The sequence below is a fragment of the Phyllobates terribilis genome, unplaced genomic scaffold (assembly GCF_046119375.1).
Source record: "Phyllobates terribilis strain yellow unplaced genomic scaffold, ASM4611937v1 Scaffold_4__5_contigs__length_816908805, whole genome shotgun sequence".
Classification (NCBI taxonomy): domain Eukaryota; kingdom Metazoa; phylum Chordata; class Amphibia; order Anura; family Dendrobatidae; genus Phyllobates; species Phyllobates terribilis.
The window spans coordinates 757,227,426-757,242,802 of record NW_027362764.1 but is presented as its reverse complement, the minus strand read 5'-3'; the positions used below and the strand labels follow the sequence as shown (position 1 = coordinate 757,242,802).

At 46.6% G+C, this 15,377-nt stretch overlaps 1 protein-coding gene across 3 annotated transcripts in view; it reads left to right on the top strand.

Annotated features, from left to right (window-relative positions):
• Positions 1 to 15,377, top strand: part of ASAP1 (ArfGAP with SH3 domain, ankyrin repeat and PH domain 1) — a 328,274-nt gene that overhangs the window by 229,293 nt on the left and 83,604 nt on the right. For all 3 annotated transcript variants that reach the window (XM_073679894.1, XM_073679892.1, XM_073679893.1), the window contains one exon: positions 1,147 to 1,233. In XM_073679894.1, coding sequence (XP_073535995.1) covers positions 1,147 to 1,233 — 87 coding nt within the window. The remainder of the gene's footprint in view (positions 1 to 1,146; positions 1,234 to 15,377) is intronic.

Below are 15,377 nucleotides of genomic sequence, written 5' to 3'. Positions count from 1 at the left end.
AAGAATATAACTACTATAATACTGCTCCTATGTACAAGAATATAACTACTATAATACTGCCCTCTATGTACAAGAATATAACTACTATAATACTGCCCTCTATGTACAAGAATATAACTACTATAATACTGCTCCTATGTACAAGAATATAACTACTATAATACTGCCCTCTATGTACAAGAATATAACTACTATAATACTGCTCCTATATACAAGAATATAACTACTATAATACTGCCCCCTATGTACAAGAATATAACTACTATAATACTGCCCCTATGTACAAGAATATAACTACTATAATACTGCTCCTATGTACAAGAATATAACTACTATAATACTGCTCCTATGTACAAGAATATAACTACTATAACACTGCCCCCTATGTACAGAATATAACTACTATAATACTGCCCCCTATGTACAAGAATATAACTACTATAATACTGCTCTCTATGTACAAGAATATAACTACTATAATACTGCTCCTATATACAAGAATATAACTACTATAATACTGCCCCCTATGTACAAGAATATAACTACTATAATACTGCTCTCTATGTACAAGAATATAACTACTATAATACTGCTCCTATATACAAGAATATAACTACTATAATACTGCCCCCTATATACAAGAATATAACTACTATAATACTGCCCTCTATGTACAAGAATATAACTACTATAATACTGCTCCTATGTACAAGAATATAACTACTATAATACTACTCCTATGTACAAGAATATAACTACTATAATACTGCCCCCTATGTACAAGAATATAACTACTATAATACTGCTCCTATGTACAAGAATATAACTACTATAATACTGCTCCTATGTACAAGAATATAACTACTATAATACTGCTCCTATGTACAAGAATATAACTACTATAATACTGACCCTATGTACAAGAATATAACTACTATAATACTGCTCCTATGTACAAGAATATAACTACTATAATACTGCTCCTATGTACAAGAATATAACTACTATAATACTGCCCTCTATGTACAAGAATATAACTACTATAATACTGCCCCTATGTACAATATGATGAAGATGTTTGGGTTATATATTGTTTTTCTGTGTATTGTTATTATCACCATCTTATATATAATTTATTCTCCGTAGATAAAACAGACGCAGGATGAGGAGAAGAAGCAGCTCACTGCCCTGCGGGACCTCATCAAGTCTTCTCTTCAGCTGGATCAGAAGGAGGTAGGTATATAGGGAGTTCTCAGTATGTCTGGAGATTGCGTCTTCACCGTGACATAAAGGGAAACGAAGGGGGAAGACAGTTCTGATCTTGGTGCATGTTTTGCAGCATGCCATAAAGCAGGAAGAGCTGATTGTTATATCGAAAAGATTTAATAGCGAGTTGTGGGGGCCTGTCATACTAATTATCTTTGGGATCGCCCCTTTGACTCCAAAACCTAGAGCGACCATATAGCAGTCATTTCAGCTCCACTTGCGGTATAACGTCCCTGTCTTATAACATCTTGTATTTACCTCTTGTCATATATAGGGGGCGCTGGAGGCGTGAGTAATGCTTTCATGCATGTATGGACGTTTTTCTACTGGTTAATGGTTCAATAGCTGAAAAGTTTTTTATTTTTTTTATTTTACCCTTTTATATGTTTAGATCTTACAAGAGAAATCCGATTAGTGAGTTCTTCTTTATAACAAGTCGTTGACACTTTCAGCTTCTCGGGGGATCCAGGAATCTCCCATTCTTGGGGACCCCCACTGATCAGACAAGTATCCTAATCACTTGCAGAGACCATCCCTTTAAGACGTTTTGAGAAGTATTCTAGGAAGGAAACACAATAATTCCAAATTCAATCTGATCGGTGATTCCAAACCCCCCCACCGCCCCCCGACTTGGGAACGGTTCCCTTTCTTATCTGTAAGGTCTGAATATAGGTTATGTCATTACCAAGGGTCATGACCAGCGACTGGACTGGGGAGATTTCTAGACCAGAATAATGGGCCATGCAATTAGTGGCATATTTTGGGGATTTTTCACAATTTTTTTTTATTCTATATTGCACCTGTTTTTCCTCTTTTTTTTTTTTTTTTTTCTTTCTCCAAGTCAATGCCGATTTTTTTTCCTTTGGTGGAGTCGTCAGTGCTGTACCATGCTGGTAGCCAGTGTGATTACACTCGTTCCTGGCAACCAGTGTTGTGCCACCCTGGCTGCTCAGTCTATGTGCCGGATAGGGCCGTGGGTAGACAGGACGTACATTCGGCGCTGGCATCGGTATGAGCTGACGCAGTTCAGATGGTGACGAGAGCTGGGACTGCTTTACTGTCATAGGGTTGAGGTGGTTTTTTTGTGTTGCTTCTGCATATGGACTAGGGTTACTGTTGGGCTTTCGAAGATCTTTGAAAACGTATATTAAAAAACTGAATATTTTTTTATTATGAAGTCATTTAAGGGATTGCCTAATACAAAAAAAAATGAATTTTCACATGCCCTTTTTGGGGTTCAAGACCCTCACGGCTGCAGAAATTTTTCGCTCTGGAGGACCCGGCACATTGATCTGAAAGCAATCTGTGTAATACTTAATTTGTCCTGAAAAATCGAACGGTTACTGCCAAGTTCTTTAAGAAGTTGTCATGCACGACCCCTGTGATTACTTCTTCTTCATGCACAGTGGGGAAAATAAGTATTTGATACTCTGCTTATTTTGCAAGTTTTCCCACCTACAAAGAATGGAGAGGTCTGTAATTTTTATCGCAGGTACACGTCACCTGTGAGAGACAGAATCTAAAAATAAAAAACAGAAAATCACATTGTAGGATTTCTACATAATTAATTTGCATTTTATTGTATCAAATAAGAATATAAGTATTTGAAACAATAGAAAAACATCTTAATATTTTGTACAGAAATTTTCATTTGCAATTACAGAGGTCAGACGTTTCCTGCAGTTCTTGACCAGGTTTGCACACACTGCGGCAGGGATTTTGGCCCACTCCTCCATACACATCTTCTCCAGATCTTTCAGGTTTCGGGGCTGTCGCTGGGCAACATTGAGTTTCTGCTTCCTCCAAAGATTTTCTATTGGGTTTAGGTCTGGAGACTGGCTAGGCCACTCCAGGACCTTGAAATGCTTCTTACAGAGCCACTCCTTAGTTGCCCTGGCTGTGTGTTTCGGGTCAGTGTCATGCTGGAAGACCCAGCTACAACCCAATGGTCTGAGGGAAGGTGGTTGTTGGTCAAAATCTCGCAATACATGACCCCATCCATCCTCCCTTCAATACGGTGCAGTCATCCTGTCCCCTTTGCAGATAAGCACCCCCAGAGTATGATGTTTTCCCCACCATGCTTCACAGTTGGGACTGTGTTCTTACTGTTATATTCATCCTCCTTCTTCCTCCAAACACGGCGAGTGAAGTTGATCCCAAAAAGTTATATTTTGGTCTCATCTGACCACATGACCTTTTCCCATGCCTCCTCTGGATCATCCAGATGGTCATTGACGAACTTCAAATAGGCTTTGACATATGCTGCCATGAGCAGGGGGACCTTGTGTGTCTTGCAGGATTTTACTCCATGACTTCTTAGTGTGTTACTAACGGTAATCTTTGAGACTGTGGTCCCAGCTCTCTTCAGGTCATTGTCCAGGTCCTCCCATGTAGTTCTGGGCTGATTCCTGACCTTTCTCAGAATCATCCTTACCACACAAGGTGAGATCTTGCACGGAGCCTCAGACCGAAGAAGATTGACAGTCATCTTGTGTTTCTTCCATTTTCTAATTATTGTGCCAACAGTTGTTGCCTTCTCCCTATTGTGCTGTAGCCCATCCCAGCCTTGTGCAGGTCTACAATTTTGTCCCTGGTGTCCTTAGACAGCTCTTTGCTCTTGCCCATGGTGTAGAGGTTGGAGTGTGATTGATTGAGTGTGGACAGGTGTCTTTTATACAGGTAATGAGTCCAGCAGGTGCAATTAATACAAGTAATGGGTGCAGAGTAGGAGGGCTTCTTAAAGAAAAACTAACAGTTCTGTGAGAGCCAGAATTCTATCTGGTTGGTAGATGATCAAATACTTATTTCATGCAGTAAAATGCAAATTAATTATGTAAAAATCATACAATGTGATTTTCTGGATTTTACTTTTAGATTCTGTCTCTCACAGGTGAAATGTACCTGTGCTAAAAATTACCGACCTCTCCATTCTTTGTAGATGGGAAAACTTGAAAAATCGGCAGTGTATCAAATACTTATTTTCCCCGCTGTAAGTGTTTCATGGGTTTGCAGACCATTTTATATTGCTGCAGTCTTGTGAGTTAGTGACCCATAACAAAGTAAACTAATGGGTGCAGAGTATTTCAGGAAATCATGATATCACTGCAGATTTAAAGGGGTTGTCTGCTACTTTTATTTTAATCAATGTCACTTGATCCTGAGTGTTGCAAAAAAAAAAAAAAATCTCACGTTCTGTACCGGTGCCAGAATGTCAGGGCTGCAACCGATCAGTGGTCACTGATGAACTGCAGTGGTCATATGAGGCCGAAAGGGTGATGCTGGCACCAGAATGGAGGCGGTAGATGAATATTAGTCTTAGTAGTCTCTTATTATTAGTATCTTTGGTGTCTGCCCTCCCCTCCTTCCAGCCACCACCTGTCTGTATCTTAAGATACATTATTAAGAATAAGATCTATTATATCGCATTATTACGCTATGTACAGGACAGGGCCGAAGTATTAGGCTGGTGTGGAAAAATGCTGCAAAGTAAGAATGATTCCAAAAATAGAAGTGTTAGTAGGTTATTTTTTATCAGTTAACAAAGTTCAAAGTGAACGAACAAAACAGAAATCTAAATCCCATCAATATTTGGTGACCGCCCGTCTCCTTCATCACTTCTTCTTGTCTCTTGCTCACAGTTTTTGAAGGAACTTAGCAGGAGATTGTTCCAAACATCTTGGAGAACTGACCCCAGATCTTCTGTGTATGTCGCTTGTATAAATCCTTCTTTGTCTTCATGTGATCCCAGACAGACTGGATGATGTGAGATCAGGACTCTGTGGGGTCAGATCATCACTCCCAGGACTCTTCCTTCTTAATGACATTGGCTGGTTGTTGGGGGTCGTTCTACTGCAGAATAAATCTGGAGCCAATCAAACGCCTCCTGATGGTATTACACGATGGATAAGTATCTGTCTGTATTTATCACCATTAATCCTGAACAAATCCCTAAAACCATTTGCCGAAATGCAGCCCCAAACTTGCAGGACCCGCCATTGCGTATCACTGTTCCTGCAGACCCTCATTGTCATACCGCTCCCCAGTCTTTCGGTGAACAAACTGCCTCCTGTTCGGCCAAATATTTCACATTGTGACTGCTCAGTCCAGAGCACCTGCTGACATTTTTCTGCACCTTAGTTCTTACCTTGTCCTCTTTTTCATATTGAAGATATTACTTTTGGCAGCAATTTTTCCATGAAGACCACATCTGGCCAGACTTCCCGACACAGTAGATGGGTGTAGCTGTGTCCCACTGGTTGATGGCAGTTCTGAGCTGATGGCACTGCTGGACATCTAGCGATTTTTAAAGAGGTTGTCCACTACTTTAACATTGATGGCCTATCCTTAGGATAGGTCATCAATGTCTAATCAGCAAGTGAGTACTTCCGGCAGGTGGACACCAATCGACAGAGGTGCCAGGAGTGGGACACCAGCCGATCAGACATTAATGACCTATCCTAAGGATAGACAATTAATGTAAAAGTAATGGACAACCTCTTCAAGGGAAGTACAAATGATGTGTTTTTCATCTTCTGTTTCTTTGTTGATCACTGCTTATACGGTCCTCAACTTTGCCTATTTTTTGGTGCTTTTACAAAACAGCTTGAGCAGCAGCACATCTGGAGACCCCTGTCTGCTGTGACATCTTTCCCTCGGAGACACCTTGATGATGCAGTATAACTACCTTGTGTCTTGTTGCATTTTTTCCCCACACCTGCCCAAAACTTTTTCTTTCTATTGGAGACCAATGCCGAGCGATATAGCACGAGTTACACACAGACATGTTATACGGTGGAGATCTTGTCCTAATTCGGAATCTGCGGATATTTCTGATCGCTCTGGGATTTCTCCTAGAAAGTGAAACGTCAGGAAATTCCTGTTTCTCCATGGGAAAAATGTGACAGGCATAAAACCGGGTCGTCTGTGTCATGGCAGACCTCAAAAAGCAGAATTTTAGTGCTAGACTACAGATGAAGGGTTATAGCGTAGCTATTTGGGAAATGCGACGATTAAAGGGGAACTCCACCTACAAATCTAATTTTATCCTGATGACCCTGAGATAAAGCACAACCACCCTCATCCTCCTTTCTTAGTCATCCCCAGCTGTAAGTGACTTGCAGCTTTCTCTCCCGACTCGCCCATACACAATAATACTCGGCTCAGCTGAGGATTCACGTGTTCTCTATGGGGAGAGAAGACTATGCCACTGCCGGACTCATCAATCCAGATCCTTTTTTTTAACTGTATCAAAAGCATAGTCTGCAGAATTTTTCTGTCCAGCCTAAAAAACGGATGGCATGTGGATCTGTAATTGTATTTTTTTTTTTACGTAGTAGTGCATCGGAAATGGATAATAATGGATGATCATCCGTTAATGGATCCGTTTTTTAAGCACTAGAACACTAGAGGCGCTCACAGACAAATCTAATAAAAACGGATCAAAAACAGATGCAAAACGGACACTAAAATGTACGGCCATTTTTGCTCTGTTTGTAGCAGATGTAGTTTTTTTTTTTATATATACACTGGATCCATTTCAAAGGAATCACAACTGGACATGTGAACAGAGCTTTAGAGGGGTCAATACTTGGCAGCTACTTTGTTATATATGGGGTAAGTGGAGACACAGGGGATAATATTTCCAGAGTGTACTTGATATCCACATTTTGCCCTTTTTTTTGTGGATTTCACTTTTTGCACTTTAAGGCTATGTTCACACGTTGAGTTTTCGCTGCTTTTTTTTATGCAAATTTTAATCTGCATTTTACGGTATCAGTAAAAGATATGCGATTTCAGAAATCTCATTCACACATGGAGTTTTTTTTTCTGACTGAATTTGAAAACTGCTGCTTTTTTGAAAACGGCAGCATGTCACTTCTTTAAGCGTTTTTGCAGCTTTTTTTCACCCATAGAAAGCAATGAGTAAGTGCAAAAACGAAACGCAGGTATCAGGTTTTGCTTTGTTTTTATTGAAAAAAAAAGCTGGTACAGCAGTTTGTGAAACCCATTTATTTTAGTGATTTTCCCAAGTTTAAGCCACAATGTCTTGGTCTACTCACCTGAGAATGGCAGTTAGGATTAATACAGTTAATTAGTGATATGTGCAAAGTAAACATTGGTTGACCAAGGTGTGAAATTGAACAATACCTGACCAAAGGCTGACCAAAGTGTAAAAAGTAAACATTGTCCTACAAACTCAATGCTCTGCCAATGTCTTAGGTAAACTATTCCTAACCAATTCACCTCCCCCCCGCTGTAACATTTATAGTTGTGTATTTTTTCATGAACTCATAGTCACTATTTTTTCAGACATAAAAATCTTTTTCCACTAAATAATTTGATCAAATTGCCCTTTTTCCAAAATGCTTTTATGGTTTCACATATGTCTTGCATTGGTGACCTGTGTTCATGCTTCTGTGACGAAAGCTGCTGCTTTGAGGGAACCTGTCACCTGATTCATGCTGCAGGAATCAGTGAATCTAGAGCCTCCCCGCACAATTGCAGCCAGTTATATTTTCATCTGAACCACCCAGACATAGCAGGGAAAATATGCCTTAAAGATATAGCAGGGGGCCATAGCCAGAGACTAGACTGGTGACACCCCCGGCCGGCATCTCTCAGTGCAGCTCCAGGTGATCGACAGGTGTCTTATTATGGGAGAGTCCTGTCAATCACCTGCATCTTAGTCAAAGTAAGACGGATTGTCAGTTTACTGAGATGTCAGAATACATCTGTCTATTGGAGTCTACGAAGAGAGCAGTAGGAGGGTGGAGCAGAGTGAGAGAAAGAGGCACAGACACACACAGTTAGTGCTGCTATTTTATTTTAAGTGTTTATCTCACCCTAGTGCTGGATTTACAACTTCACTGCTCAGTATTGTTCTGTAATGTCATTCGTGCTGCTACTTTCTAGTAAGTGTTTTATCATACACCAGAACTGGATTCACAGTTACACTGCTCAGTGCTGTTCTATAATGTCCTCCATGTTGCTGCTTTCTAGGGAGTGTTTTATCTTATCCCAGAACTGGATTCACAGTTACACTGCTCAGAACTGTTCTATAATGTCCTCCATGTTGCTGCTTTCTAGGGAGTGTTTTATCTTATCCCAGAACTGGATTCACAGTTACACTTCTCAGAACTGTTCTATAATGTCCTCCATGTTGCTGCTTTCTAGGAAGTGTTTTATCTTATCCCAGAACTGGATTCACAGCTACACTGCTCAGAACTGTTCTATAATGTCCTCATGCTGTTGCTTTCTAGCAAGTGTTTTATCTCTCCCTTGTTCTGAATTTACAACTACACCGCTCAGTACCGTGGTATAATGTCTTCCATGCTGCTTCTTCTGAAGAAGAGCTGCATAGAGACAGGAGAGTCCAAATCCCTCATCTCTGTGTGTTCTCTGTATGAGAGAAGTCATAGTGACGCGCCCCCTGGGCCTGTGTTGTGCATGCACGTGTGTGCGGGGAATACCCAGAGCTGGATCGCTGGGGGTTGTAGTCTCCGTGGCGATGACCCGGTCCGTGCCCAGGGTGGTCAAATCAGTGGCAGGGTTATTGGTATGATGATGGTCCGACTACGCCACCCGTGGATTGCGGTCAGTGGGGACCGCCGCTGCAAAGCAGACCGCTGAGGCCGGTGTTGTGTGTGCAGCTAAGAACGGGGTGACTCCCCACGGGAGGAGTATAGCCTCAGGGCAGTTAGTGTGGATGATGGGAGTGATGGTGCACGAGCGCAGCAGGAATAACTCAGAGTCCGTGCAGTGCAGTTCAGGGTCTTTACTGATGTTATAAAGCAGACCCTCCCGGGAGTACTGGCTAGCAGTGGAGGCCTGGTCAGTCTGAGAGCAAGCTGGATCTCCCTTGGCCAGGTGGAGTTGTAGGCCTCCCCGTCTATCTGCACTCTTTCCTGGCTACCTTGCTGTGTGCGGGTAGAAGTAGCCCACGTCCCTGAGTATACCGTGTGGTGCTCACCCGTATGGCTGGGGACTTGGGGCTTTCTGTTAGCCCCCGCTTCACGATGGCGGTGCTGGTCCCTTGCTTGTGACCGTGCCTCCGGGCTTCTCTGGCCAGAGGACATGGAATCCCCTGCCGGTTGGATTCTGCTGCTGGACCTGGATGTCCCCACAGCCTCGGACTCCGTGTCCGGTCTTAATGTCTTCAGCCAGGGCGAGCTATCTAGCTTCCAGCCCCTGGCACTCGCTCCTGCTCCTACAGAGCTCCTTGCTGACACTTTCCCTGTGTCTGGAACTGTCTCCAGGCTCTGACTCCCTTAATCCCGCCCCAGACCCAGTTTATAAGGGCAGAGTCCTCCCCTCCCAGGTCTGGGCTGGCGGTGTTGCATGCTTAGGGCTCCTGACCAGAGACACCTCCCACTTGCTCTCAGACATAATATTTCTATTACTGTGGTAACCAGACCCCTGGGGTGCCACATTCCCCCCTAGTGAATTTTAGTACTCCGGGACTAAACATATTTTTTTTAAAGAAACATAAATACAGGGTATAACAATAACAAGACAACATGAAAAAGTAAATTTTGTGGTCACGGCGTGTCCGTAACCGGGTGTCCATATCACCCAAGGTGAAGTTTTAAGCGAGGTAGGGGACCTGTCCAAAGAAAACCCCTTGCGTTGGCCTTGGGCGTGGCTGCAAGGCTGAAGCTAACTACTTTGGGCCACAAGGAGGCCACGCCAGACAGGTTTTCTCTTCCGCGGCCGTCTTCGCAAGAGGCACAATGTGCAACTATCTACAAGATTGTTCCGGTTATCCAGCGTCCATAACCTGTTAGTCCATAGAAATCTGCAGGGTAACTGAGAAACATAATTAATAACAGGCAACAACAAAAACCGTAAACATTTTCAAGAAACAGGTAAATTTACAGTGCATTACTTTATATTCTCCAGCGAGCGGGCATCTGACCTCTAGTGACCTACGGAGCTCACTAACTGGTCCTGCACTACAGGGTGTAGGAGGTGTTATGGGTAAGCTGGGCAGCTGTCTGCGCACTCTTTGGCTCACTAGGGGCACGGCAGGCTCACTACTAGCAGAGGGTTTATCCTCCTGCGCTGCTGGTGTGGACTCTTCTGCCGCCTGGGCCGGCTGCTCTTCCAGCTCTACCTGGTCTTCTGTAGGCACTTGAGGGGCTGGCTGGAGAAAGGTGAGGACGGGCACCACGATAGCGTTGTTTACTTGTGTCCAGGACCGGGGAAAGTCTCCGAGTACGGTGCTGATCATTTCCTCCTTTTCCTCTACGGGTTGAGGGTTTTCCTGATCTTCATCCGTGCTTTGCAACTTCTCGGGGTACTTTTTCAGGTGGTCTCTGGAGACCGTGGCTGTGGTCTCTCCTCCATCCTTGCTGATGACGTACACCTTTGGATTATTGTGGCTTGAGGGCAGTACGGTGTACGGGTCCTTTTCCCACTGGTCGTCCAACTTATGGAGCCGCCTTTTTCTTTTCAAGACCTGCTCTCCAGGTACCAGGGGAACAGCGGGAGCATGTTGGTTATAAGTCCTCTCCTGCCTTTCTCTTGATTGACAGAGACTTCGCTCGACGCTCTCCTGCACTTTCCGGTACTGCTGCTGCCGTTCTGTATCCCAGTCTGCCTCTGGCGAGGTGTCCTCGGGTGTCAGGACTCCCATATCCAGGTCAACAGGCAGCTTACCAGGTCTTGCTCGCATTAGGTAAGCCGGGGTACAGTTGGTGGAACCTACCGGGATGTGGTTATACAGGTCCACCAGATCGGGCAGTTTCTCAGGCCACAGGCTGCGTTCTTCCAGGGGCAATGTTTTTAGCAGATCTATCACCACCTGGTTCATCTTCTCGCAGAGTCCATTGGTTTGGGGGTGATAGGGCGTTGTTCTTATCTTCTTGCAGCCATACAGGTTGCAGAACTCCTGGAAGACCTCCGCTTCGAAGGCTGGTCCTTGGTCCGTCAGCACTTGGTCCGGGTACCCTTGTGGGCGGCAGAAGTGCAGCTGGAAGGCTCAGGCTGCTGTCTGAGCCATCAAGTCTTTGACAGGGACCACCACCTGGAACCGGGAGTAGTGATCCACGATGGTTAGGGCGTAGACATACCCGCTTCTGCTTGGAGCCAGTTTCACATGGTCCAGGGCTACCAGTTCCAGCGGCTGCCTGGTGAGGATGGGCTGCAGGGGAGTCCTCTGGCTGGCACGGTCCCTCCTTCTTAGATTGCACGGGCCACAGTCTCTACACCATCTCTCAATGGCTCCTCTCATGCCTATCCAGTAGAACCGTTCACGCAGCAGGAACTCCAGCTTCTTCCATCCGAAGTGCCCTGCCCCATTGTGGTAGGCCTCCAGCACCATAGCTGCGTCCCGTCTCGGTACCACAACCTGCCAGATCAGTTCATGTGTCCGGGAATTGACCATTCTGCGGCACAACTTTTCCTTGTAGAGAAACAGTCTGCTCTTTTCCGTCCACAGTTGCTTGGTCTTTTCCGGAGCGTCTGGGTCCAGGCGGGCGTCAGCCTGGGTCAGCATCTCCTTCACCAGACGGACTGCGGCGTCACTGTCTTGCATCTCCGCCCAGTTGTAGTGGGGTAAGGGGTTGAACGTAGCGGATCGCTGGCCCCTCACACGGTGGGAATACTGGGTAATCCCATGACGGTGGAACGCAGGGAGTTCGACCTCTTCCAGTTCTTCTGGATCTTCCCCCTCCGTCCGGTAGGTTTGGCATCCTGGACAGGGCATCCGCGTTGGTATTGGAGCGTCCTGCTCGGTATTTGATCGTGAACTCATAATTGGACAGGCGAGCCATCCATCTCTGCTCCAGGGCACCCAGTCTTGCAGTGTCCAGGTGTGTCAACGGGTTGTTGTCCATGTACACGGTGAACCTGGAAGAGGCAAGGTAATGCTTGAAACGTTCGGTTACTGCCCACACCACTGCCAGGAACTCTAGCTTGAACGAGCTGTAATTCTCAGGGTTTCTTTCCGTGGGTCGCAGTTTTCGGCTGGCGTAAGCAATTACCCTTTCTCTCCCCTGCTGGATCTGGGACAGTACGGCTCCTAGCCCGATGTTGCTTGCGTCCGTGTGGAGGATAAAGGGCTGGCTGTAATCAGGGTACGCCAGGATTTCATCCCCCGTGAGGGCCATCTTCAGCTGGCGGAATGACTCCTCTTCCAGCTTTTCCCATCTGAAGGGTGGCTTCTGGTTTTTGGCCTTCCTAGACTGGCCTATCAGGAGGTCCTGCATAGGAGCTGCCTTCTTGGTAAAACCGGGAATGAATCTTCGGTAGTAGCCTACCAACCCGAGGAACTGCCGCACTTCCTTTATGCTGGATGGTCTTGGCCAGTCCTTAATCACGGTGATCTTGTCAGGGTCGGGGGCTACTCCGTCAGCACTCACCACGTGTCCCAGGTACTGTACCTTTGGCTTCAGTAGATGACACTTTGAGGGTTTTACCTTTAGGCCATAGTTTGCCAGGGCTTCAAACACTTCTGCCAGGTGTTCCAGATGGTCCTCATAGGTCTTGGAATAAACGATGACGTCGTCCAGGTATAGTAGGACCGTCTCGAAGTTCCGGTGTCCCAGACAGCATTCCATCAACCGTTGGAAGGTTCCTGGTGCGTTGCAGAGCCCGAACGGCATACAGTTAAATTCGCTGAGTCCCATCGGGGTGGTGAATGCGGTCTTCTCCCGGTCCGCCTCTGCTACAGGAACCTGCCAGTACCCGCTAGTGAGATCCAAAGTAGAGAAGAAGTTAGCAGATTTTAATGCAGCTAAGGACTCTTCTATCCTTGGTAACGGGTACGCATCTTTGTGTGTGATACGGTTGACCTTCCTGTAGTCTACACACATTCTCATGGTGTTGTCCTTCTTTTTCACTAGGACTAGTGGAGCTGCCCAGGGGCTACAGCTGTCCCTAATTACCCCAGCCTCCTTCATGTCTTTCAGCATCCCCTTGGCGTGTTGATAGTGTGCAGGGGGTACGGGTCGGTATCTCTCCTTTATGGGAGGATGGTCTCCTGTGGGGATGTGATGTTCTACCCCCTTTACTCGCCCGAAGTCCAGCGGGTGTTTACTAAACACTCTCTCGTACTCTTGAACCACCCGGTAGACTACCTGTTTTTGGTGTGAGGGAGTGGAGTCAGTACCCAAATGCAGTTGCTGACACCAGTGCTCCATTGGTTTCTTAGAGCCGTTACCTTCCTCTGGTTGAGATGGAGGCAAGGGTTCCACGGCCTGTACAGAGTTCTGGTTGATGGTGAACAATTTGGCTAGCGTGGCATACCGGGGCAGGTGTACTTCTCTCTCCCCGATGTTTACGATGCGAACGGGCACCCTCCCATGGCGTACATCGACCACCCCCCGTGCTGTCAAAATGGTGGGCCTACTGTCAGAGTAGACGGGTTCTACCATTGCTTGGTAGTCTCTACCTCTCAGACCAATAACTGCCCGGCACCAAATCATCATCTCACTCTTCGGGGGCATGGCAATAGGTAACGGGTCACACATTCTCACGCTACCTATCTCGCCACCAGATAATTCCACTTGTTGCCGCTTCATCAGTGCCCGGATCTCTTTTTGGAGCACACGCTGCTGGCTGGAACTGGCGTTCTTGGCAACCTGTTGCAAAATAAGAATCACCTCTGCAAGACAGTTTTCGATTACGTTAGTACCTAGGGTTATTTTTGGGTGACTCTCGCGACTTTCAATGTCCACAATGATAAGTCCTTGTGCCGGCAGTTCAACCTTACCGACCTTGATGGTCACCTCTTTAAATCCTATCTGTGGCACGGGCTGACCATTGCTGGCGATAATGCTCAGGTCGTCATCTGGGTAGCGGGTTATGTCCGAGTCATTCCAGTACCGCTTGAAGAGCATGTATGGGATGGTAGTCACCTGTGACCCAGTGTCTAGTAGGGCACTCATAGGAATGCCATCCAGTACCACAGGCAAGACCGGACGTCCCCCTACGTATTTGTCACGCCAGTTTGATGGGCCTGATGATCTTAGGCCTGGGGGTTGGCCCTCTACCCCAGGTTGAGCCCGTTTAAATGACAGTACCTTGCCATATGTCCGGGTTGATTGCAGCGGCGGCAGATGGGTCGTCCGTCCTCGTTGTACCTGTCGCTGGGTCTCCCTCTGGCCGGTGGGGTCCTCCTCAGTCGGCGCCACGGGACGTCCTCCGGTCCGGATGCCAGCTGGATCTTTCCTGGAGAAGAGACCTGTAAAGACTGCACAGTTCTGGTTAGCGCGGCAACTCTCTTAGTCAGCTCTTGGACCTGGTGGTGCAGGTCTGTAGCCGGGTTATTGTTCAAAGCCTGCGCATCAGCTCCCACAGGCCCTGCAGACAAGGGCGCCGCGTCCTGGTGATAAGTGATAGCAGGGCGCCTGTGGGTCACAGCGCCACCTGGTGCCGGTTCTCGGAGCACCCGGATGGCTCTGTCCTTGAACTGTGCAAAGTCCAGGTCATGGTCCTGTAAGGCCATTGCCCGCAACTGGGTTCGGTGGGCATTGCACAGTAGACCCTCAATAAATTGTTTGGTCAGCAGCTTGTCTTCATTCCCCACGCTGTCAGGGTCTGCCTGCTTAATGGCTCCCAGGGCCTCTTGTAGGTTTAGAGCATAGTCTCTTATACTTTCGTGTGCCCGTTGTTTGCACCCGTAAAATCTGAGTTTTATTTCGGCTGAGGTTCGGGTATCAAATGTGTCTTTCAGCCGGGCTAGTATTTCTCTGACAGTCCTCTTCTTCCTAGGTGGCCAGGACTTTACCTCCCTTTGGGCCGCCCCGATTAACTGGGCCACCAAGATGCTTACTTTTTGCTCTTCCGTGAGGGGGTACACCTGGAAGAGGCTATCAAGTCTTTCCCTAAAGTCACTAAGGGTATGTGACTCCCCTGAGTACTGGGGTAGCCAGGTTGCCCCCGGGATATAGGGCATGGTGAATGGCATGACCGCAGCAGCGGTTGCGCTGGCGGCAGCTATGGCGGTGGAGCTTCCATCTGTATCCGACATCCTCCTTCCCCCCTAGTGGACCGTGGCCTACCTTGCGATGATCCTCTTCCGTAGGCCGCGGCTCCGCAGTCTATCGTCGGGGTTGAGGACCTTGCGTCGCGCTCCTGTGACGTCAGCGTCGCTCCCTCTCCCTTCCAGG